This window comes from Aulonocara stuartgranti, assembly GCF_965226115.1.
Source record: "Aulonocara stuartgranti genome assembly, chromosome: 7".
Lineage (NCBI taxonomy): Eukaryota > Metazoa > Chordata > Actinopteri > Cichliformes > Cichlidae > Aulonocara > Aulonocara stuartgranti.
The window spans coordinates 57,314,677-57,339,931 of NC_138945.1; the positions used below are offsets into that span (position 1 = coordinate 57,314,677).

At 40.2% G+C, this 25,255-nt stretch overlaps 2 protein-coding genes across 11 annotated transcripts; both read left to right on the plus strand.

The window, feature by feature from the left end:
* Nucleotides 1–2,772: 2,772 nt before the first annotated feature.
* On the plus strand, nucleotides 2,773–14,077 carry tpm1 (tropomyosin 1 (alpha); the record flags this gene model as incomplete). 9 transcript variants are annotated; one of them, XM_082540648.1, is made up of 10 exons in its annotated part: nucleotides 2,773–3,054; nucleotides 3,745–3,870; nucleotides 7,251–7,384; nucleotides 7,641–7,758; nucleotides 8,069–8,139; nucleotides 8,366–8,441; nucleotides 9,147–9,209; nucleotides 9,320–9,389; nucleotides 10,013–10,091; nucleotides 11,096–11,924. In XM_082540648.1, exons 1-10 carry the CDS (start codon nucleotides 2,941–2,943, stop codon nucleotides 11,097–11,099), a joined length of 855 nt encoding a protein of 284 aa, XP_082396774.1. In that variant the 5' UTR covers nucleotides 2,773–2,940. The 9 variants fall into 9 exon arrangements, with proteins under 9 accessions (XP_082396774.1, XP_082396778.1, XP_082396777.1 ...); XM_082540652.1 differs by lacking the exons at nucleotides 8,366–8,441; nucleotides 10,013–10,091; nucleotides 11,096–11,924 and adding exons at nucleotides 3,442–3,567; nucleotides 8,874–8,949; nucleotides 13,008–14,077 and having other exon boundaries at nucleotides 2,775–3,054; XM_082540651.1 differs by lacking the exons at nucleotides 8,366–8,441; nucleotides 11,096–11,924 and adding exons at nucleotides 3,442–3,567; nucleotides 8,874–8,949 and having other exon boundaries at nucleotides 2,775–3,054; nucleotides 10,013–10,095.
* Nucleotides 14,078–16,722: 2,645 nt separating this feature from the next.
* lactb (lactamase, beta) lies at nucleotides 16,723–20,675 on the plus strand. Of its 2 annotated transcripts, none has more exons than XM_082541772.1 (6): nucleotides 16,723–17,261; nucleotides 17,367–17,433; nucleotides 19,059–19,249; nucleotides 19,345–19,642; nucleotides 19,735–19,900; nucleotides 20,031–20,675. In XM_082541772.1, the coding sequence occupies exons 1-6, from the start codon at nucleotides 16,887–16,889 to the stop codon at nucleotides 20,554–20,556; spliced, it is 1,623 nt and encodes a 540-aa protein (XP_082397898.1). In that variant the 5' UTR covers nucleotides 16,723–16,886; the 3' UTR covers nucleotides 20,557–20,675. The 2 variants fall into 2 exon arrangements, with proteins under 2 accessions (XP_082397898.1, XP_082397899.1); XM_082541773.1 differs by having other exon boundaries at nucleotides 16,723–17,249.
* Nucleotides 20,676–25,255: the final 4,580 nt, after the last annotated feature.

Below are 25,255 nucleotides of genomic sequence, written 5' to 3' on the forward strand. Positions count from 1 at the left end.
GTCATTTAAATTCGGGAGGATCACAAACGGTCCGTAATTGAAAGACTTTCTTTCTACCAGCTTTTGACCTTTTTGCGTCTATATTTATGTGTTTAACATGCTCTAATTCGATTATGTATGGCATCCTTTTTTAAACCCTTATTTATAAACATGTGAGCTGCAAAAGCTTTCACTGATTTGAATTTGAATATGACGATAGCCCCACCTGTCTCACTCAGCTGTCCCCTCCTGCAGACCAAATCATGATACGGGGAGACAATCAGAAGTCCAACATGACAGAGTATCCCAGACCTGTCCAGAAAATAGGCAACAGTTGTCTGATTGCAAGTCTGTGTTTTCAACTCACAGTAGGACGGAATTCTTCCTTGACTGTATTCCCCTCAGTTGTTTCCACCTCTAAGGATAATTGTTAAGAATATTCATGGCCTTTAAATGAGTATTTACTGTTTTCAACACAAGAAATTCTTTACTGATGCGGCAAAGCTTTGTGGGAGAAGACTGCATAATAAGAGTGAAGTTATTTATAATGTTCCAACAAGTAAGTCCCAAGAAAGCATTTATCTTTAAATCCCAGCTTCAATGCTGCATATTGTAGGACGTAGGCTTAGACTTATTTAAGGTTGGCAGCTTTAATGGGCTTCAGAGACCGAGTTTTTTCTTTTCTTTCAAAGAGCTCAAAATTACATGTCTAGATCTTTTCTTTTTCTTTTCTTTTTTTCATTCTGCAGCCTTGAAAAAAAAACACTTTTTCCATGTGGTGGCTTTCTTAAATGCCTTAAGCCTCAAATACTGAAAGAGTTTGTTATTGCTTTCTCATTTGTAAAAATGAAAGAAAACTTAAGTGTTACCTTCAGCTGTGAGAGTACCTTTAATTTTCCAGTGGAATGCAACTTGGAGCTCGGCAGGTTTTCACTAATATCTGGATTTCATTCAAAATAAACATATTAGGCCCTGGGACATTCTTAATGTGCCAACGATTTACAGTAAAACATGATAAAAGGAGCTTATTTTCATTCCAGGGGTGCTACAGGAACTCTGGCATGCCTTTTAACTGGAAATACTGTTTAAGATAATGAATATGGAATTCCAAATCAAGAACAACCAGCAGTGCACTATAAATTATACATTACTGAAAACATAAATGGCAAACTGTGCATAGGTATTGTAACCAGAAACATCCACAATGCTGTGAACGATATGGCAACAAACAAACAAAAAAAAGGACTGAACACTCAAAGTGTTAAATAAATGAAGTGGCTTAATTTACTAAGTCAGTCATGCAAGACTCAAGAAAGACCTCTTCAGCAACCTTGCAGACTTCCTTATTTATAGAGAAAAGCTTTCCAGAGCTTTGATTTTAGTGTGAGAGAAAAGCAATTAGACACAAACTCTGTAAACAGTGTCTTTCATTGCCATTAATAATTAGAAAACAAAGGCTGTCCCCAGATTAGCAAAATGCATTTTCTTTTAGGGCTCATGACAGTCAAATGTAAAACAAACAAACAAAAAAACAACCACTAATGGCTAAATTGGAAAGAGACAAATAAATCAATAGGATAAGAAGTCTCATCTTTCTCTGGCACTGTAAAAATCATAATTTGCTCCTTATTATGTAATTATTTCTTTTATTCAGTCTGCTAAGCATAGCAACAATATTCTATAAAACAGGCCAAAGCCTGAGCAAGACAGCGATTATTTTAAGAGACATATCTAATGCCTTTAGACCTTCCACTCTTGGCACAGTGTCTTGGATCCATTACAGACTAAGGCAGGTGCATGGAAGAAAAGTCGATCCTAAAAATATCCTTGAGAAGACTAAAAGACACTTGGAGTGTCCTCAGTCACCGTAGTGTGCTTTGACTTTTCACTAAGTTACTGCAGAGGGATCATTACTTGATATAATTTCTGTTAGGCATATTGTTATAATCGCATTGAATAATAATTGCTTAAATTTAGTAAGGCTAGTAATAAATATGCAATATGATGTGAAATTGTCTTCTTCATTAGTTTTTAAAACAGTAAACATTTCACAAATCACAAGCCAATCAGTGACTTAGCCGCTCTTATTGAAGTACAAAGCTGCCAGGATGCTGTGATGCCAGACAAATGACACATCAACGGTTTACATGAGGGATATCTGATACATTATCAGGTAAACACTTCCCTCTGTTGAGCCCCCTGGACTGTGAACAATGCCTCTAGGGCTTGCGTGGCTAACCAAAAGCATCTCATATCACAGAGAGCCACTACAGCATATTCCAAGTGAACTTACACTCAGCCACCCAAACACACTCAGGCAGAGATAAAGAGCTACCATAGACTACACGGTGACAAAAGCTTGTTCTGCAGCTGGCTCTGGTCCCTCTCCCAGCTTTTCCAAAGTAAGAAGAGATGCAGGAAAACAGGAATGCACTGCCACTGTGAAATAAGGCCAGAAAACGTAATTTCCTTGCAAATTAAACATATGCCAACTTTCAGAAACTTTGGGAAAGTGCAGGCCACTCAATTCAGAGACAGAGGCTGCATGTTGCTTTTAAATGGGTGACCGGGGCGTTAACGCAAACGTAAACAGTCTTTTTCTGCATCTTCTCTGACATTAAATGGCAGGAACCCTTTCCGTGGGAGCATACCCATACTCGTCACACCCCATATAAAGGCGTCTCAGATGTATAGGAGCAACGAATAGCCAAGCAGATCCTTAAAAAAACGCCGGAGCACCCACACACGCCTCCTCCCAAAAAGTATTGGATGTCCAAAGGAATCCAGTCACTCCCCCACCACCACCACCTTGAAAGTACATATTTGACAGTGCAAAGTCAGGCAGAGCCTGCACTCCAGCTTAGCGTTCAGTTAGGCACAGACGCCCCAGCCCCTCTCCCACTCTATCCTTGGTTTTCCGTTGGACGTTTTGTCGGTGCCGCCGAACAACACTAAGCAGCCATGGATGCCATTAAGAAGAAGATGCAGATGCTCAAGCTCGACAAGGAGAATGCCTTGGACAGAGCTGAGCAGGCCGAGTCAGACAAGAAAGCAGCAGAGGACAGAAGCAAACAGGTCGGCTGTTTTTTTTTTTTTTTGTCCTTCTTCCTTTTGTGGGAAAACCCGAAAGATGCAGTAAAAATGCAGGAATACCAGTTTAAATGGACCGCCTCCTTAAAACGGATTAATTATTTTCATGGATAATCCCAGTTAAGGATTAAAATTAAGAATAATCCATCCTTTAAACATTTTTTTGCATTTTTAATGTCATTTTTGAAGAATGATAAAAAAGAAATCATCCTCTCCACTGTTTTAGCAACTGTTGATGTAATCCATAAACCATATAACCCAGAAATCATTTTTGATTAAGTCAATTTAAGAGAAATGTCACTTGATCGTTGAAAACTGCATGTTTCTGTTATATTCTGTTTAACTGTATAATTTGTTCATATGCATGTGAAGTTAGAGGACGATATAAGAGAGATGGAAAAGAAATTGCGTATAACTGAGGACGAAAGAGATAAAGTGCTCGAGGAGTTCCAAACAGCTGAAGAAAAGCTGCTGACTGCTGAGGAGGTCGCCACCAAGGTATCTGATCCTGAAGTGCATGGGCTTCCCTAACTTTTCTCCTGTCTCTTTCTTTTCCGTGTGCTGTCCCCTGTCTCTCTCTCTTCTCTGTGTGTATGCGCTTTTGCGCCTGTGCGCGCTCACGCAACTCCGACCCTCCGCTGATCACCCCTGAAACTGTCCTGCACTGAAACTCAGCTTGAGGACGATTTGGTAGCTCTGCAGAAGAAACTGAAGGGAACTGAGGATGAGTTGGACAAGTACTCCGAGGCTCTTAAAGATGCCCAGGAGAAACTTGAGCTGGCTGAGAAGAAAGCCACCGATGTAAGTAAGGAAGGGATTTACAATGGCACCATTCCTACACGCTACCCCACATCTTCATTCTGCCACCTCTGAGGGAAGCGACAGTTCACCACCACTGCTCCAATCTGTGGATGGGTTTTTCCCCAAAGCTGATACACTACAAACTTTTATTTATTTGTTTGTTTGTTTGTTTTTAATCAACCATTTAGACCCGTAGTTGGAACTGTCGTTTCTTAAATTGTCACACGCACAATCACAGTCCAAAGAAAGTCGGTTTAATTGTTCAAATATAGCACTTTCAAAACATCTATTTTTAAACTCAGTTCATCCTCCCCTGGAGCCTCGTCGGTATTTCTGTACAAATTTGTAACAATCTCTCGTGTTTGTGGACCGTGATCTCCGCCTTTTAGGTCTTTTCAGAGCGATAAGTCATGCAGACTGAACTCACAGCCTTCCCAAAAAGCTCAAGCGCCTAGATAAATATAGCCCACTGCTATATATGGTCAAGATAGAGCTCACATCTGCGTGCTGCGCTCTTTGCTGACCAAAGGAAAAAACGGTTCCCTATCAAAAAGTCTTGGGCAGCACACAAATTAAAAAGGAAAAAAGAAAGGAAAAGAAAGCTGCAGCATTTTTTTTTCTCGATTGAATAAAAAGTTCTTTAAAAAAGAAGAAGAAAACTTTGTTTTGTTGCCCCACTGTTTTATCCCCTTGGTAATAAATGCGTGACAAAAATAAATAAATAAATAAATAAAATAAATTATGTAAAGAATTTAGATTTTGTCATCTTAATGGCCTCATAAAGTTAGGTTTTTACGACAGGGGTCCCTCGAATGACAAGAGGTGACGGCCAACATCAAGTTCGGCAGATAGAGACGTTTGCTTATAAAACTCAATCAGACGAATCCGGTTGCAGAGGGGAAACAAGCTGTAATAATCTTTTAATTGGATCTCAAAGTAGGGGGTAGGTGGGTGGTTAGGCCAAAGTGGGTCAAAAGTCAATTGAGTAATTGAGTCTTCTCAGCTCGTATTTGATTGGACATTTCATTCCCTATAGAAAGCGTATTGTGGTGCCCCCCCACCCCCCACCCCACCCCAAAAGAAAAAGATATTTACCAGATAGTTTGTGGGTTGTTCGAGTAACTTTAACTACTACTTGTGTTTTATGGACTTGTTTTTCCCTTACATATTTTAGGATTGGTTGTTCCGTGATATTTGCAAAGTTTCAACGGCAGCCTGTAATTACTGTAGCCAGTGAAGACTTATTGAATGTCCTGCACTCTCCAAAACATTTCACTGCCACGTATGTACTGCTCGCGGCTGACCCGCAGAGGGGGCTGTAGCACAGTGTACGCTACGAGTACGCTCCGTTGTGTGTGGGTCTGGGTGTGTTCACGTCATTAAACAGCATTGGTATTTTGTATCTTTTACATTTTATTACATTTTATTATTTTATAGTGGCAGTGCAGCATGTTATCGCGGTCTAAAGTTTTGTACAACCCCGCAGGATACCGGTTATTTTTTCATGCTTCGTTTGAAATCACCGTACTTCCTGGTAAATACATTCACTGCACAGTGCGTCTCCAGAAGGCTTGCGCACTCTTTCGCCTCTCTTCACGCAGCCCTCTGCACAACCAAGGACGTCACCTCGTTCCTGGTGAAATTCTCGGAAACTGTGCTGCAGCGCAAAAGTGTAGTCCTGTTTTTTATATTATATATCTAAGTATATACAACGGTACATAAACAATGGCAGGAGTGACATCGCTGGATGCAGTGAAACGAAAGATCAAATCCTTACAAGAGCAGGCAGACGGTGCTGAAGACAGAGCCGAGAGATTACAGAAGGAGTTGCTTGCGCACAGGAAAGCCAGGGAACAAGTAAGCATGTTTACCGCGCTTAGAGCCTACCTGCGAGCGCACAATTGCCTCCTTTTTGTCTCTCTCTCTCTGTATCATTTCCTGTGCACTTGTGTAGAGTTCATGTAGGGCCATAGTTTGAATTGATACACAGTGAGATAGCGGGATTGCTCTTGACCCACCCCAGTGCTGGAAGCTGAGCTTTTACTTGGCTCTCCGTGTGCCACCGCAAGTCCCAGATGAAGCTTTGATAGCCCGCTGCTCCTGGATAAGCGCCTCTAATTGGCAACGTTAGGCCGCTGATGCCCTGTTGGCTCAGCAGCAACTGTGGCACTTTGTGTCATTGTATTGTCTCATCTCCTTAAACGAGTTCACTTGCATTTCCTTTACCGGTAAACCTGACTGTTTATATATATATATATATATACATATACACATATATTGCGATCCTTTAATTCATTGCTCCAGCCCAACCAGGAGCAGGCCACACATTTGAATAAAGTATTTTCAGCAACCAGGAAACTACCACTGTGGCAACATTTGAAGGTGCCAGTGTGCTCTGTCAGCTTATGCTCTTTGACTTGCCCTTATAAGGACAATATAGTTTCACAGCAACGAGCAACAGAACATAGCGGTAGTTATCTATACGGGAAATAAATCTTAGTGCACAGGCTCGCAGCAGTCAGAGTTAATCTCAGGCTTAGTGTAACAGCTTGTAATTAATGTTGACAAACTGTAATGTATTAGAAATAGTAGTGACCACTAATGGGTTTATAGGTCATTAGAAACTTCCTCATCGTGCTTTAAAAACATCCAGTGCATTCTGGCCCAGCGCTGCACACTTTAACCTAAGGCTGCAGGGGAAAGCTTCTGAAAAGACTTTTGCCTCGTGTGCAGGCTTCTGCCGAATATCTGCTTTTCAGTGACACCAGTGCAGGTCTTAATCCCTGCTGAGCAGTGTCAGAAAGCAGAAGTAGCTACACGTTTGAATAATCATAAAAAGACCCACCTTTTTTTTCAATGTGTGCTCGTGTATATCAGCTTTTCTGCAAAGATACCACCTCATTTAACACAGATTCCATAGCTTACACTGATGACCAGATAAATTACACTTAAATGTTTCAAACCCCAGGGAGCCTACTTTGTAGCTGTACAATGCAAGCAGTCATTTTCAGAATTCATTAATTGTGCCAGGCCCTTTTGACTTGAGCTTTGTTAATGTCCTCTCAGGGGAGCTCAGTAATGAGGCGCGGCATTCAGCCTTATGTTAGTTTGGGGAAATTATCATTATACATAGTCAATGAGGAGTAGGCCTGGTGGGAGGGCTTTTCCCAACAGGTGGCTCACAGATAACACTTCAGAACAACCACGATTACACTCTCTCAGTGGGCATAAAAACAATGGTGGCGACACCTACTCTAATAAACAAATACATTCACCGGTTGCTTTCTTTGGACCGACTTTCTTGTTGTGCTATATGTGACTGATTTGTTGAGCATACCTGCAAAAACAATCTCCCGACATGATGTTTCTTCTTTCCTTAGGCTGAGGGAGAGGTCGCTTCCCTTAACAGACGTATCCAGCTGGTTGAGGAGGAGTTGGATCGTGCTCAAGAGCGTCTGGCTACTGCTCTGACCAAGCTGGAGGAGGCTGAGAAGGCTGCTGATGAGAGTGAGAGGTGAGTTTTGTGAGGCAGCTCAGGCTCAGACAGGGAGGTAAACAGGCCATGTGAACATGTTTCCACTCCTTTGTAGAAGTGCCTCTGCTCTTTTTTAATATCGGAAAACATTTAGGTATTCACCTTAGGAGCACATTAAAGATTTACTTGCCAGCACTACTATTTAACCACATATGGGTCCTCAGGGAAAACTGCAGGAAGTCTGTCAGGTCTCACCACTTAATTCTTAACATTCTTTGACTGTTCCCGCACACAGAGGCATGAAGGTCATTGAGAACAGGGCCATGAAGGACGAGGAGAAGATGGAGCTGCAGGAGATCCAGCTGAAAGAGGCCAAACACATCGCTGAGGAGGCTGACCGCAAATATGAGGAGGCGAGTTTTTTTTAAGCATTTAGCTTTGAAATTGATAGCTCTGCAACAGACGTTAATTCAGTTATAACAACCCTGAGCTCTTCATTCTGTTAAACTTGTTTTTACCCAGTTATAACACTTGAATTTTCACTGGAAAGTTTATAATATGTCCTGTATCCTTTAAACCTTGTTTATAATTCACCAGAATCGGAGTTGCAAGAATAATCGTAAGCGGGTGAAACACTCTGGGCTGGATGTAACCCAGTGCTAACTTTCTCACAGTCATTTCATGGTTCTTTTTTCTAAAAACGTTGTTGTGCTACACCAAAAGGTTGCCCGTAAACTGGTCATCATTGAGGGTGATCTGGAGCGTACAGAGGAGCGCGCTGAGCTGTCAGAAGGGTAAGTCCTTTTGCCTTTTTTTTCACACACAAAATCTTTGCTTAAACTTGCACGTATGCTGGAATTGAAATACTCAGGAAGCTTCGAGCGCTAACACTTAAAAGTCTAGTAGTTGTTTCCATTTGAACAGTGTGCCCTGTGTTCTTACTGTATGTGCTGATTATTTGCATGCCCCTCGTGGTTTGAATGGTTTTGGCTTGCACATGCGCGCCACACCCACTAACAGGCGTGCTCGAAGAGTGGAGGATGAGCTAAGGGTTTTGGAGCAAAGCATGAAATCACTAGACTCCACAGTCATACAGGTACTGCAAACAGAAAGCATAACACACTTGTATCTCTGAGTGGCTCTTCTCACTGCTTTGCTTGCTGTGCTTGCTCCTCTCCTTCATTGTGCTCTTTAATTCCAAGTGCAATTAGACTGTTTCATGCCTAACATGGCAGGGGCTGTGCAAGAATAACACCACAGAAAAGTATGATATTTCAATCCAAACAGATAAAAAACACACTGCTACTGTGTTTTCTCACATTCCTGCTCTGTTAAGGCACTTTTGAGGTACTTGGCGTTCCCTCCTTGTTAAAACCCTGTAGTTTTTATTTATTATTTTGTTTCCTCTCCCCCTCCTTTCTTCTTTTTCCCTCCACCTTTTTATTTGTGTCTACCTTCGGATCTGTCCATCGTCGTCTCCCTCCTTTTTCCTACTCGTCCTTGGCAACTTTATCCCCTAAAACACCAGCAAATGCTCTGAGCTTGAGGAAGAGTTGAAAACTGTGACCAACAACCTGAAGTCACTGGAGGCACAGGCTGAGAAGGTACGTGCCATCCTTCCGGGCGACTGCATGCTGTCAAACCCTTGCAGCTCCGCTGCAGATTTGATGGATGGGGCGCAGAAGAGCCTCTTCACTTCTGTTTTTTTTTTTTAAACTCATTTCTATAAATGCAGTGAAAGTATTTATCTCAACGCACATGTTTGCGATTCCTTATAGCTGTTGTTGCTTTTGACCCACAGTACTCACAGAAGGAGGACAAGTATGAGGAGGAGATCAAGGTCCTCACTGACAAGCTGAAGGAGGTACAGTTTCACAATGCCCCATCTGGTGTTTTAGACTCACACCAGGATAATTTACACAAGTTTCCACATCAAGTGTTGGACTGACTTCTGAATCTGTCTCTGTAATGCAGGCTGAGACTCGTGCTGAGTTCGCTGAGAGATCAGTAGCCAAGCTTGAGAAGACCATTGATGACCTGGAAGGTATGCTTTTTGGGGTTTTTTGTTTGCTTGCTTTTCTGCCTCCAAACTCAGAATGCTACTATGATTATTTTTCCAATGTTTATTGTATCATTGGAAGTGTTTTGGGTAAGTGTTTCAAAAAATCTCCTAGGTCCCTTTTTCACATTTCTTTTTGAACTCTATCCTGTTTCATCTTCTCTTTTTTTTTCAGACAGCATCTTATTTCTATTTTGGTACTTCTTATTCTTTCACTATTACATTTAGTTGGTTGCTTTTTTCAGTTCCAGTTAGGAATGGGTGGTTTTAAAGTTAAGCAGCGATATCAGGCTTAGGTGTTGATTTAGTCTTATAAGCACCACATTGCAGTGAAATACAGCCCATTTCTCAATGGTGCTGAAGAATCTAACCTTAGATCTGCTGCACATCCACTCTGTCTTTCTGGTGTAACTTTGTTTCCTTTTTTCCCCCCTCGTTTTTCTGTCCTCTCTCCATGTTTTTTTTTCCTTCCCTGTCCTGCAAATGGTCTGGATGCTTCACCTTCCACCTCCTTGTGTCATGTTCCTCCTCCACCTTTTGCTTTCAATCACCGCCCTACCTCCCGCCCCACCCCCAACATGAACCTTTCACTCCTGGCCCACCAATAGATGAGTTGTATGCCCAGAAACTGAAGTACAAGGCCATCAGCGAGGAGCTGGACCACGCCCTCAACGACATGACTTCCATGTAATTTTTCTACTTGCCGTACCTGCTTGTTTCCACCATCATGCCCCCTCTCTCGCCTCTGGCCTGCACCTGTGTTACCTACACATCAAATGTCTCACCTCTTTTGTCTCCCTCATTTATTATTTTACATGCTCACTAGAACTAAACATCTCATCTATACTAAAATTCCTTTTTTATATATAGTCTTATATATAAAGTTTCAAGTCTTAAAACAGAAATTTGTTCCCTCTGTACTTGAGCTGCTCCTGTAATAGATAATCCTGTCTTTAATTGTGTCCTTATGATGATACTGTATGCCTTTTGTGTCAGTATCTTTGACATTTGAGAGTACAGAAAAAAACGAATGAAGTCAGTTCATGCATGAGCAGAACGCAGCATGATAATATTTAGATTCTTTTATGAGTTTATGTTCAAATGCCCATTGTAATATCGTTGGACATTTTCACTTCTTAAGCAATGCATGCAAGCTGTTGATTGACAAAAACTGCAATAATGATTTTTTTTTTTCACTGAAACTGGTTTACATGCTGATCCTCATGGTTACATGTAGTGTCCCCATTTCTACTAATATGGTCTACTTCCGTTGAGAAGAAAGGCCCACACATGTGTTTGTGATAGCCTCCTTTGCTATGTCAATATACCAGGTGAGGAGAAGAGGCCATAGCGTAGCACCAGTGTGGCTGAGCCCACAGTTTTTCCTAAGTAAAATTCCCAGTGTGTAAAGATGAGAGCCACAACTGTCTGTCAGTTGAGCGCTGCACCTCGTGATGTAGCAGGAAGGTGTTGATGTAATCACAGGAAGGACTTGCCCCAACCCTTCAGTGTGTGTGTGTGTTTGCAAGTGTTTTCCAATGCACAGGATGCATTTATACTGTGCATTGTGGTTTTTGTGGTGCCCTTCCGTGACTCCCGTGTGTCTGGTGTATTTTGGTTGGCATTTTACATTTCCGTAGGTCCCCCTCCTGCTCCCCCCAGGTTCACTCTACTTCTTCTCTTCCACACAGATAAATTGTTTACACCTCATCAAAGACGCCTCCTGCCGGCTGAGCAGCATCTGTCTGCTCTCTCCAGCCTTTTCTCCATTTCCCCCCCCCCCCTTCCCTCTCTGTCTTTGCTTCCCTTTCCCCCTCATGTCTTCATGTCAACATTACTTGCATCCCATCACTTGTACAGAATCCTAGAATCTTTCTGCGTTGTGTAAAAAAAATAAACGTCCTTCCTTCTATGTAAAGCTGTATCTCTTTTCTCTGTCCTTTTTATTTTTCATTCATATTTATTTTTCACTGGCTCTAATAAAACCAGGAAGCCTTGATTTTAAGTTATGCTATTGAATCATTTTCTCTTTTTTTTTCTTTTCTTGCATCTCAACAAACCACTAGGTCCTCACTCTTCCTTGGTGTAGTTTTATGGATTTCAGTCGATGCTCATTTTCTTCTTCGTCCAAAGTTTTTCTTTTCTGTGAAGCTGATATAATAGGAATATCACAGCAATACTGAAAGCACAGAAACCTCCAGCATCTGTAGATACTTGACTGAAATCTGAGTCTAGTTGACTGATGCATGCAAGCACTTTTGAACATGTAGTATTGTGATGGGAGTAATTGGCAGGAAGGATGTTTGAGCTGGTGGTAATTGGTGTTGGGCTGTTATCAGCAAGACTGTGGCAACGTAGAGTAATGGTTGGCGTGCAGAACAGTATGTAAGAGTTGTGGAACCTCATCTGACGATGAAATATTGGATGAAACTGACTGACATCAGTGATTATGACAAACAGGCTTTGTATGATATATGGTATCTTGTCATATATTTAAATAAATACACCATGACACATTCAGACTCTTTGTATTAAAGTCATTGCCATAAATTGTGAGAGATCAAGATTAGCAGGAGTGAGCATGAAACCAAATTTGGCCTAAAGACTGGCTGAGGTTTAGCAGCCACATTAAAGATACTTACAGGAAACTGAGTGAATAATCAAGACAGAGTAGTGATTGAATTCATGATTTATTTTTCTGTTTCTTCATTTTTCAACTTAAATGGTTCCATTTTAGGATTTAGATCTTTGGCTCTTTTTTTGTCACAATGCTCTATCTTCTGTTTCTTATTCTATGCACAGCCCTGGCTCGCCTCTTGCAGACAAAAAGAAAAAGCAGGAACCATCAAAATACTTTATTTTGTAATATCATCTATTATTATGGCTATTTAGACCTTTTACAAAGATTAAACCAATCTCTCGGTGCTCCTTTCTAGAGAAGGTAGATGTCAAAGGGTATTCCACTTTCTCTTTTCCTGTTTTCCTCTGATTTCCTATTCTCTCTGTTTTTTCAACTTGCTTTCTGACTGCAAAGATCGCCTCTACCATCAACTTGAGAAAAACCGCCTTCTCTCTAATGAACTTCGCGTGGCCTTGAATGAGGACTAACTTGTTCATGCGTTTGTTCCGTTCACTGCGGTTTTGCTTTCGGTGTGCGTATGACAATCGGATCCAGCGTAAGCTCCAAAGCTCTTCCGTTTGCATTGCCCGAGTACGATGCCTGTGCTGCTCGATGTGTCTGTGTCGCTGCTGGTGGAAGTGTATTTGAAACCGTAAAAATCAGGGATTATCTTTACATATAATTTTCTAACCTTTAGTTTGGCATTAATAAACTGTTATAACCAACACTATAATAATCTACCTGTATACTGTTGCTGTGTGTTCTGTGTCAGTTGCAGTGTATTTGTAATCTGCATGACTGCTTGCTATTCTGTGTGTTTCTGTTTGCTGTCAGTGCTGTGCAGGTCGGGTTAAAAAGCACTCAGATTTACCAACTGACCTGAACAATGTAGCCAGCTTGATTATTAATACAAGCTAACCAGCTGACTCACTTGTGTGTGCTTGTGTGACATTAAAATGTTTTCATTTTGATTGTTCTAACAGAGAAAGTATCACAAGCTAAAGAAGAGAACCTCGAAATGCACCAGATGCTGGACCAGACTCTAATGGAACTGAATAATTTGTGAAAGCACGGTCTGACCCCTCCCCTTGCCCCTCACACACACATACACTGTGGTTTTGGCTTTATGTATTTGCACCTTGCTTACTGTAAACCCCTTCTTCTCGTACCTTGCCAATGGTGGAGAACAAACAGCCAGATGCTATTCTTATTGCATCGTTCTGCCTTCAGCAGAACTCAAAGGGGAAGTAACGCTTAACCATTCCCTCTCATGAAGCCTAAACTGAGAAACACGGTTGTTTTCGCAAGCCAGTTTTTATCTTTGCCTTTTGCAATCCTTGATTTTTTTTTTGACAAGTCATCTGGTGAAATGACCATTGACCAAGTACCATTGGTTACAAGATTGTTTTCTACAACTGCATTTAAGCTGATCTGGTACGTAGCATTCTGCCTTGATCATGCACATACCAAAGGACAAAGTGGAGAAATTTTGCACTTAGTAAAACCTCAGCATTATTCATACAACAAACTATGTTAAAAAAGAGTCATTGCACCCCAGTGAATATACACATGAAAGTCATCACAAGTGTATGTATACCCTGACAGTCACTGTCAGTATGTATACTGGTGCTACTGTAATGTTAAAGAAATGGCACAAGACTTCAGCCCTTTTTGTTGTTGTTGTTTAAAACCAAGGTTCAAAATTGTTTCATTTTGTCTGTATAGTATGATTTTTGGTGTACCGGTAGTGCTTTGTTCTAGCATTGTTTTAATGTAGACGTCTCAAGTGTCATCATATCTAAAATGTAAAAAATATAAATATAAATAAAAGCATGTTTTGAAAGTTTTGTAACTTTGTTTGTGGTACATACGTAGACTTTTTGTTTTGTTCGTCAGAGGTGACCTGTAGTTGAATGAAGCTTGATTGCAGTGCAAAAGAAAAGAGAAAGCTTATTTAATAGATTTTATTTTATCTTTCCATATGTAAAATGTATTACATTTTTCAAATAGCTAAAAATTAAATAAATCTATTAATTTTGCAGCATTTTCAAAACTTCTCTCTCTTGTTTCTTTTCCTTGGGCCTCAGTTTGACTGCCATCTGTTCAAAAGCATTGTAATGTGTTTCTTTGGTTCACTCCAGCTCACCCAAAACAGCTACTATATTTGTTCAGTTCAGTCATTTACCCTCTGAAATCTTCTAAATAATTGATCCAACAAACTATAATAATTTTACAATAAAACATCAGATATACACTCACTGGACACTTTATAGGTACACTGTGCTAATACTGGGTTGGATACTCTTTTGCCTTAATTCTTCATGGCATAGACTCAACAAGATGCTGGAAACAGCATTTGTTATCGGTTAAGAGATTTTGGTCCATGATCCCATGATAGCATCACACAGTTGTTGTAGATTTATTGGCTGCACATCCATTATGAGAATCTGCCATCCCAAGGGTGCTCTATTGGACTGAGATCTGGTGACTGTGAATGCCATTTGAGTACATTATCATGTTCAAGAAACCAGTTTGAGAGGATTTGAATATTGTGACAAGGAGCTTTGTCCTCCTGGAACCAGTCATCAGAAGATGAGTACACTGTGGTCATAAATGGAGGGACATGGTCGGCAACAATATTGCGGCATTTAAATGATGCTCAGTTGATATTAAGGAGCCCATAGTGTACCAAGAAAATATTCCCCACACCATTACACCAACAACCCAAGACTGAACTGCTGATACAAGGAAGGATAGAATCATGCTTTCCTGTTATTGTTCTATTACAGCAGAAATCAAGACCAGGTAATATTTTTCCAATCTTCTATTGTCCAGTTTTGGTGAGACTGACGGAAGTGGCATCCAATCTGGTCTTCTGCTGCTGTAGCCCATCTGCTTCGAGATTCAGCGTGATGTATATTCAGAGATACTCGTCTGCATACCTTGGCTGTAACAATTAGTTATTTGAATTACTGTTGGCTTCCTATCAGCTCAAAGTAGCCAGGCCATTGGCCTCTGACCTCTGACATAAACAAAGGCATTTTCACTCAGAGAACTGCAGCTTACTGGATCTTTTCTCATTTTTGGCCCATTTTCGGAAAGCCCTAGAGATAGTTGTGTGGGAAAACCCCAGTAGTTTGGTAGTTTTGGAAATATTCAGACTAGCACATCTGGCACCAACAACCATGCCACGTTCAAAGTCACTTAAATCACTGTGAAACCCATTCTGATGTTTGATATTAACTTAAGCAGGCAGCCTTTTCATCATATCTGTATGTCTAAATGCAGTAAATTGCTGCTATGTGACTTAACTTTTGGTGTTAAGCAGTTGAACATAAGTACCTAACAAAGTGGCTGGTGAGTGTACTATATAGTATGCGAAGTACTTCACTTTACTTGATAGATATCAGTGAAGTTAAAGTTGAAAAATAAAATTAACTTTCACGTACTATATGCACATACAGTACAATTAATATATTAGTCACTAGTTTATGTTGGCACAGAACACTGTGCTTGCAGCAGTTAAATAACTGGCAAGCCCACTGACATTCCTTTGCTGCTACAGCAGTGGAAAGATAAGGGTCTGTGTGTGGGTGAGAGAGAAAGAGAGCCAGAGTTTATTCTCAATGCGGTTGCACAAACCTGAAGTTTGGTCTCTAGCTTGTGTATGTAGGCCTATTGTGGTTATATGGGTTGGCATTCTTAGACACTGCAGATGGAATGCTCCCCACTGTCTGTTCATGTGTGTCTGTGTTTTTTTAAGCAAATGCATTTGTATATTAATGAAATGCATATTAAGAACGATGACTTCACTTCATCTAAATATCAAATTATGTTAAACAAATTATGTTTAGAAAGCACTGTTCAGCATCACCTTTTCAAAACTGCCAAACCAATATTAGCTGGTTAGCCCAATCCCCAAAATCAAAACGGGGTACTGAATACCCTACAATCCCACGTTCACTGCCGGGAGATCAGGATTTACCCATGATAATAACACACCTTGTAAAAAGTAGTGTAAACAAGTTGCTGTAAATTCTATGTTAACTTACTGACATCCAGCTACAAGTCTGTTACTGTAAATTTAATTCACATGAGATCCCGTAATTTAATTACTATAAATTAAATAACTGAAAGCTATCATACATTTAATTTACAGCATATTTACTGTAGATAATACAGCAAATTACTACCAGCGACTTTACTGTAAATGCAGTTGTAGCATGATGTAAAAGTGTTTACAGTAACGTTAGCAACTTTACTGTAACTTAAAGTAACTTTAACTTTAAGTAACTTTAAGTTACTATAAACAGTTGTTTCCAGTAAATTAATGGTGTCCAGCTGCCAGCAAGTTGCTGCACAGAGTTAAAACAACCTATGTACAGCACTTTCTCGTCTGAAAGCCAGTTTTTTTACTTTTACTTATTTATTTGATTGTTTGTGTCATTATTAGTAAAGTTAATCTACAGTGCAGTAATGCGGACGCTGCACCGGTCCGTCGTGGTGAAGAGGGAGCTGAGTGTAAAAGCGAAGCTCTCAATTTACCGGTCGATCTACGTCCCTACCCTCACCTATGGCCACGAGCTGTGGGTAGTGACCGAAAGAACGAGATCGCGGATACAAGCGGCAGAAATGAGCTTCCTCCGAAGGGTGGCTGGCCTCTCCCTTAGAGATCCTCTAGCTACAAACCCTGCCCTATTCCCCTCGATCAACGTTCTTTGAATCATGATTTGATTTATTTGGTCTTGTTCGAGGCGTTCCGAACGAGGGCGCGTACAGGAAGTAAACAAGCTATTGGTAACGGTGAGCAGATCATTGACTGGAGCCACTTGTCGCCGACAAAGAAGGAGTGCTTTCTCACGATGTTGCGTTTGTTTTTGTCCAGGCAAAGTACTTTTTGTACCAAATGCAGCATGTTAGCAGCACGCGAGTCGCCTGTGACGACCCCGCGTGCAGGAGCGCGAGCCAGGCAGCAGCAGAAGTCAGATAGTATTTTTATTCAGCAACAAAGGCGATATGTGGGAGGACCAGCCTTTCGTAAATACCGGTTAAAGTCCACGATTTGGATGTATGGGGTTGGAGTGGGGATCGCTTTAGCTGTCGGGCTGAAATACAGCAGCGACGGTGCCAGCAGTTTCTGCGATGTTAAAGTTACGAGAGCAGAGAAGACGGATCGATACAAAGATGCTATAAAAGTTAGCAGAGACCTTGTGGAGCGGATAAAGGTAGGCACAGAGGTAGGCTTATAACTTGCTTTGTAATTGATTGACTAGTGTCCCTTTGCGCTGTCTTATTAACCCGAAGCCCACCTGTAGCAACTCGGTGTGTTTGTGTGTTGGCAGGATGAGGTCGGTGCTCCGGGAGTGGTAGTTGGCGTCTCTGTGGATGGGGCTGAGGTCTGGTGTGAAGGTTGGTGACCATGCATCGCACTATTTTCATCCCATCCCACAATTCCCACATGCACAGTGTCCCACATTTTTAGTGTAGGGAGTTTACAAAAGTTTTGCTCAAAGTGTGATTCAAAAACAGCTAATCCAACACAAACATGACGTGACCGCACAGAAAAACAGCTGAAATAACGACTGCTATTATAGAAAAGAAAATAACCTTCTCCCATACGATTCTGAGAACAAACTAGGGCTCATTTCGGTACCTCCGGTGTGTACACTTTTGCTTTAAAATATAAATTAAATAAATAAGGGAGCGCGCACACATCGGATGTTGATGAATGAAATGGTAAGTCTTAAAATATATCCTACCATACACTGTGTAATTTGTTGAGAACAAAATTGTGTAATAATGGTCAGTGGAAACCATTATTATTAACCCCTTGAGCGCTGGATTTTTTTACAGGGTTCTGAAAAACTAAATACAGCCTTACTGCTTCCATTTGAATTACATGGATAACTCACAGCTAGGTGGTGCTAGTCAAATGCAAATGCACACTCACTGATTATCAGCAAGTGTGAGTAGTGTGAGCCCTATAGGCTTCAGTTAGCATGTTAAATGTTAAAGTTCATGTCAGTATAATTAGAAAAAAATAAGCAAATATATCTTGTTTGGACAGGGTTTCAGGAGCCTCTTCTCTCTAAAAAAACAAACAAACAAAAACATGGCATGTGGAACTATGTCCTTTATACAGATCAGACCAACGTGGAGATGTTTGGCAAAAAACAAACAGCATATCAACACAAACGCCCCATACCAGCTATCAAGGCACAGGACTTGGGCACCTTGCAGGCACTGATTCAGCCATGAGCTCCTCTATATACCAAAGTCAAATGTGAGTCCATCTGTCTGACAGCTAAAGCTTGGGGCAAACTGAGTCATGTGATAGGACAATGATCCCAACCACAGCGGCAAATCTACAACAGAATGGCTGAACAAATCAGTCAAAGTCCATACCTGAGTATGACTAAAATGCTGTGGCAGGACCTTAGGAGAGTAGTAGATAAATTAATCCCCACAAACATCAATGAACTGAAGCAAAGTTTTAATAAAGTGTGGGTCCGAATTCCTCCAGAATAATGTGACAGACCAACTAAAGGTGATACTACAAGCTACTGAATCATGGAGTGCACTTTAAATATGTAAAAATAGACACTGTTACAAATGTTTTAACAGTAATGTAACACTGGCTAAAGGTTAAAAAGGTTAACAGTTGTTGTACAAGAATGGCAGCAAGTCCTAAAATTTGTTATTGTTGCTATTGTCACTGTTGGCAGGCTCTGAGTGGCTCAAAACAGACATTTTAGGTCAAAGCATGTAGCTGCTTTTGACTCAACTGGAGGTAGCCCACTGGTATCTGCTTGTATTAGTATTTCTGCATATTTATCATAGATTGTATTTAAATTGTGCTTTGTTGCAGTGCTAAAAAAAGATACGTTTAAAGGGTCTGTGTTCAGTTTCCTTACTGCAGAATGTTTTAAAATATATAATTTATTAGGTTAATGAGTCATCTGTAAACACCGGTATATTTCCCTAAAAATGCATTGCCATTCTTATGACTTTTTAAAACACTTTATCTAATTTAGGAATTGGTTATGCTGATTTGGAGAATCGTGTCCCATGCACGCCAGAAACGGTGATGAGAATCGCCAGCATCAGTAAGCCCCTCACCTCTGCAGCTGCTGCACGACTGTGCGAGGAGGGGAAACTAGATCTTGATGCCCCAGTCCAGAAATATGTCCCACAGTTTCCCCAAAAACAGTTTGATGGGCAAGACGTAAGCAATTTCAAATACTGCAAAAAAAAAAATGACATGCAGTATCTCGTTCTTCTAGCATTTTATCTATTTGTTTGGTTTGTATTGTTTTTAAGGTCACAATAACCTCACGTATGCTTCTGTCCCACCTGAGTGGCATTCGGCATTATGAGAAAGATGCAAAGAAAGTGAAGGAGGACAAAGAGAAAGCCAAGCGACTTTTAAAGCCCCCGGTTAAAGAAAAAGAGAATGAAAAGAGCTCATCTGAAAGCAAAGACAACAAAGCCGCAACAGATCAGAACACCAAGAAGAAAAAAGAGTTTGAGCACGAGGAGTACTACTTAAAGGACAACTTTGAAAGTGTCATTCAGTCTTTGGACCTTTTTAAGAATGACCCCCTCATTTTCAAACCTGGTAAAGCTCAAACTTTATTTCGTTGTTTCTCTGTATTCACAGTTACAATGCTAACATCTTGATGAGATGTATGTTTTACTCCATGCATGCAGGCACAACCTTTCTGTACTCCACTCATGCCTTCACGCTGCTTAGTGCTGTTGTGGAGCGGGCTGCTGGTCGGCGATTCCTGGACGTCATGATGGATATGTTCCGCGAGCTGGGAATGCTCAATACAGTGCCCGATGAGAATGACCCTATTATTTACAACCGCTCTAGGTAGTGTATAATCTCCAGTCTCAAGTTATGTCCAAATTGCCTTAAAAACATGATGCTCATGCTTGTTTGTTTGTTTTTTTTGATGAGGTATAGCAGTGAGTTTGTACTACCTGTCTATGCGATTCCACAGGTTTTATCATCACAACAAGCGCGGACGTGTTGTGAATTGCCCGTACGTAGACAACTCCTACAAGTGGGCAGGAGGTGGTTTTCTTTCCACTGTGGGAAACCTGCTGCTCTTTGGAAATGCTCTGCTTTACAGCTACCAGGTGGCTCACTTGCAGGATACTAACGGCTTGCTTCCTGGATTTCTCAAACCCAAAACAGCGATAGAGCTTTGGGCACCAGTTGATGGGACTGAAGCCAGCTGGGATAAGGACGGACTGTATGCTCAAGGCTGGTTGGTAGTGGAGAAGGTGCAAAAATATGGCCAGTGCAGGAAGCGCAGACACTATGTATCACACACAGGAAGTGCTGTGGGCGCTAGCAGTGTCCTCCTGGTGTTACCCAGCGAAGAGATTGACCAGTGCCAGGGACAGACCCTGATCCTCCCACAGGGGGTGGTGGTCACCATCATTGCTAACATGCAGTCCGTGGGACTCAACAACACTGCACTGAAAATTGCGAAGGAGTTTGATAATGCCAGAAGGAAGTAGAACTGTTTACACAGGTGTGTGAGTTTACCTGCAAGAAAACTTTGTGATCTTGTGTCATTTTGATAGAGCTTTTCAATGTGTCTGAACTTTAAGGAAATAAAATTAGTCTTAAGTATCCATTTATATAAATGTTTTGAGTTTATTTACATTAAGCATTTTCTCAATTACAGCATTAAAGTAAGGAAGACATTCTGCCACTAGACGGAAGCAGTCCCCGCCTCCCCCCAAAACAGACTCTGATACAAGTTTCTTGGATTTATATAGAAGGCAGTTCAATTCTCTTTAAAACGTAACACGTCAATCCAGAACATTTTTTTTAAATAAATTACTACTTTTAAGTAAAAAACATTTCACTCACAATTTATTTAAATCAGCTTTGCGTATTTTCTTCCTTTTAGGGCTGTCTATATACAGATATTTCCTTAAAGAGGGGGGGGACACTGACTACATATTTTTTGCTCTCTAATGGTTTCACTGTAGCATTTTTAAAATACCAATATCAACAGCCACAGTGTCAGTCCTGACCTAATGCTGGCAAGAATTCTAAAGTGAAACCATTCAGTCAGCATTTACAATGTTGTTTCCGCCCACACATTTTTTTTATTTATTTATTTATTTTTTTAAATTTGTTAACAAATACAAACTATGGGAAATGCAGTCCAACAAGTTTGGATTTCCTCCTCTGTGCAGCAAATTGAAGCCAATTTGGTGACACCATTCTCATAAAACTCCTGGGATCACCCGTGCCCCTGTTTTTGTTAGATTTAAGGACACCGATGAATAGCTTGGGATAAGCGAATTATACAGACCCCCTACACACATGCATGTGTGTTCATGCATGTGTCCAGAATTGTGGGATCCAGTTTTAAGTTTTAAAAACTGCAAAGTGCTGACATCTTTGTAAAGTGAGATCTCACTGACTGGTCCAGGACACCTCAATGAGCAATTATACTTTAAGAGATGTGATTAGATGTGAGATTAGGTTAAGAGTGGAGGTTTGGAATGAAGCATTGAAGAGGAAGAATTACTAGTGCGTTAACGTCTCACAAGTAAATAAGAGTGTGTAATGGCATGTCACCAGAAATCACACATTCAAATCATTTAAAAAAAATGATGGAATATATTTACAAATGCAAAATATTTTCTAATAACATACAGAAACTTAGTTTATAATCCCACAATTGCCACAAATTTTAAAAAGTCACACTTAAACTGCACTTTAATATGTTTTGACAAGGTGAAATGTGATTTAACATCAGAGCAATGGTGGTGTGACACTCGTCAATTTGCCCTTTAAGGTCAGTGCAGTAGTTTTTCACTCTCATTTTTTTTCATTTTTTTTTAGCTTTTTTCAAAGTCATTTTCAAAACCTCAGATAGCATGACAAGATAAATGACACTTCTCACAATTCGTTCCTGAAACCATCAAATGCACCACCAAATCAAATCAGAAGGAAGGATCATGCTCTTGATTGTACCTTCCAGTATTCTTGGTTGTGGTTCTGTTGTCTCTGTTCCTTCGCTTTTCGCATCCTGTGTGGTGGTAAGTAATGGTTATAAGCTTAGAAAGTATGTACAGTAATACAAAGACGTCCTGGTGCTACTTACAGATGCTTTGAGAGTGTTTACCTAAAACCACAATGTACTTACTTGCGTATGTAGTAGACAATAAATCCCAGCACTATCAAGATAAGGAGAGTAATGACAATCACAGCTGCAATTAAACCAGCCTCATCTGAAATGGGCTGTGTGACTCCGAGCTGGAACTGTTCACATCTGCTGCCTTTGTAGTTTGGGTTGCACCTGCAGGCAGATAGCGTTGCACAAATATTTGCAAATTCACAAACAACATTGCCAGGTTGGGTAGTGTCCATATTTTTTTACATTAAGATTTTTTTTTCTAAGACAATTAAAAACACTGATTGATTTCAATAAACTTACACACAAGAAAGTGTGTCCATGGAAGATATTTTATAACATGTCCCTCCATTCATGCAGTAGGTGGCATCCTCTGCACTGCAAGGGTTTCCATGATCTACAGAGATAAAAAGAAGGTAGGATAGCTATAACAGAGCTGGAAAGATGCTTTTTCTTAATATATAGAATTTGTTCGCTCCTCAGAGGGTTTTAGTTTTATGATTGTTGGTATTATTACCTGACATCATTGATAATGTTCTGTTTTTCCTGCTGTCTCACTAAGAACACAAGGAAGAATTTTGACAAAGAAAAGTACATGAGCACTCAACACGAGGAAAGCACGTTTTTAGGCAACATGTAAACAATTTCTGTGAATCTGACAGGAGTCATAGCGTTATTGATTATTACGTTAGAGAAATAGATCTCTAATATATCTGTTTGAATAAATCAACAATCTGCCCTTACCAGCTCATAAAATCCCAGCTTTTGGGTGGTTAGCGCAGCTCCTGAGTCTAAGTCATAATGACACCTGGATCTCAGAGAACGTAGTCTTGAGAGTGAGCTCCTCCCTAGGCCTAAAAAAATGTTGAGATTGCAGTTTGTCCGCATTGCAAGTTAAATGTCAGGATACAGGCTGGTAATGTTTTAACATGAAATGAACAGTATTGTTGTTTTTGTTGTTGTATAAGCAAATCAAAATGGTTTTTAGAGGTCTGCAGAGCTTCCTGGAGGTCATTATATGGCTTATATGACCTCTGTGAGTGTTAGAATCGAATGAAGACTGATTACATGACATATTGGTTTTGCTTTTGTAGGATAAGTTTCGTCAGAAAACAGGTGACGAAACCGACTTCTGTGAATGCGAGCTTGGTATGTCTGGGTTTGGTACAACTGAAACTGAATGGAGTGGCATGCAAAGAATGTGTGAATGTAATCGTGGGATGAGTTTATAGTCAACGGAAGTACTGCACTAATTCTTGCATAGAGATAATTACTACACTGCTTAGAACCGTTAGGTGACAATAAGCTGGCTATTTTTAATCTTTTATGATCATGTTTTTCTAAATTTATGTAACCCAGCATCATCCAGTGTGGCAACGGTAAACTGATTTAATTAGTTATCTGTTCAATTTGTGATTATTTAATGCCTCCTACACTTTTCATTTAGCTAATATACCGAGGCACTGTTTTTCAAAGGATGTACAGTTAAGAACTAATTAACAGTAGCCAATCACTCAATGAGGCTTTATAGATAAGTTTGATTTGTATATACGCTGCTTTGTTTGCTTTATTCTGCTCTTAAAACTTTAAATTTATCAAGAAATACTTTGTTTTATGACCTTTATGAAATCCCAAAAAGTTGATTCCGATCATCATCATCAGTGAAAGAAACATTTCATCACTCATCAGAGTGACTTCTTCCGTCTCAGCTGACTGCAAGTTTCCCCAATCTTATAAACAATACATTTGCAGAATGACTGAAACTAGAAGCACTGACAAACCTTTTGGGATTTCCTTACCTGGATGATTGAGCATGCATCAAGACCTTGATGAAAAAATACAAAAGGAGACGTTCACATTTTTCAAAGCTGTCTTAAAGCATTAGCTGATGCTCATTTATTGACCTACTTTGAAACAGGTTTGACTTGCTGTAATTATTTTGTTCTATTCATATAGGCCATTACAAAAAGGCCTTTCATAATGATCATCTAGTTGGCAGTTGGAGTAAATATCCAGTGGGAGTAACTGTCTTCTTGTAACTACATTTCTTATTTGTTTTTCTTTCTGCTGCAGATAAGGAGGAAAAGACTGTATGGAAATAAAAGGTTTTCAGAATAGAAAGGCTGACTTAGCAAGATATGCAGTTAAAATTATATTAACTTATCTCATGATAACCTAAATATATTTTTAATGATTTTTTTCAACTTTGTAATATGTTATATTTTTCTTTGTATTACATCCTTAAATTGATGCTTGATCCACTTCTAAGCTCATCCTGACTTGCATTAACCTGCAAAATTTCTTCTTATAGTTTTGATTTTATTGTACTTCAGTGACTACGAGGCATCCATGGACTGATCTAGCACAGCAGCCCCAGTGCTCCCTCCACCATGCTTCACAGCTGGATTGAAGTGTCCCTGCTCCAGTGCTCAAATGCCTTTGTTTCCTCAAACCTCGTCTACCTTTTTTTCCCCTCTTGCCAAAAAGTCCAGTGTTTGTCTCACCTCTTCACAGAACAGAAAATTAGGTAGACTGTGATATTTTTGTCAAGCTGTAATGATCTTGCTGTGTTCTGGGTGTTTCTTCACCTCTTTCAGGATTGCAGGATTGCTGAGCTCGATAACCCACCCTTCCAAGAAGTGTATGGAGAACAGGTACACACATACTTTTTATTCAGCCTGCGCTTTGAGTGTGTGTGTTTAATAAAGATAGGACAGTGCCATTGTTTATTAGTTTCATGGGTTGGTGTTTAGGTATCATTTTAATTTAAGTTTTAGAAATCTATTGGAAAGTGGTGGTAATTTTCTTTTAACTGTACCGGTACTTAAAAAAGTTGCAGTGTCATCATACATTTATAAGTGCAGGCTTGATAGCTTAGTGCACTAAAAGTGAAAAACCTCATGAGCATCTATTAAGGGATGACTTACTGTTTTTTATTTTCTGCAAAGGGATCTAAAGCCTTGGCAAATTGTTTAATACCGTTTATAAAAGCCATTAGTCACAACTTATGAACCCTTTATAAATGCTGCCTTATGTGACGTTCGGGGATCTAAGTCCTGTTA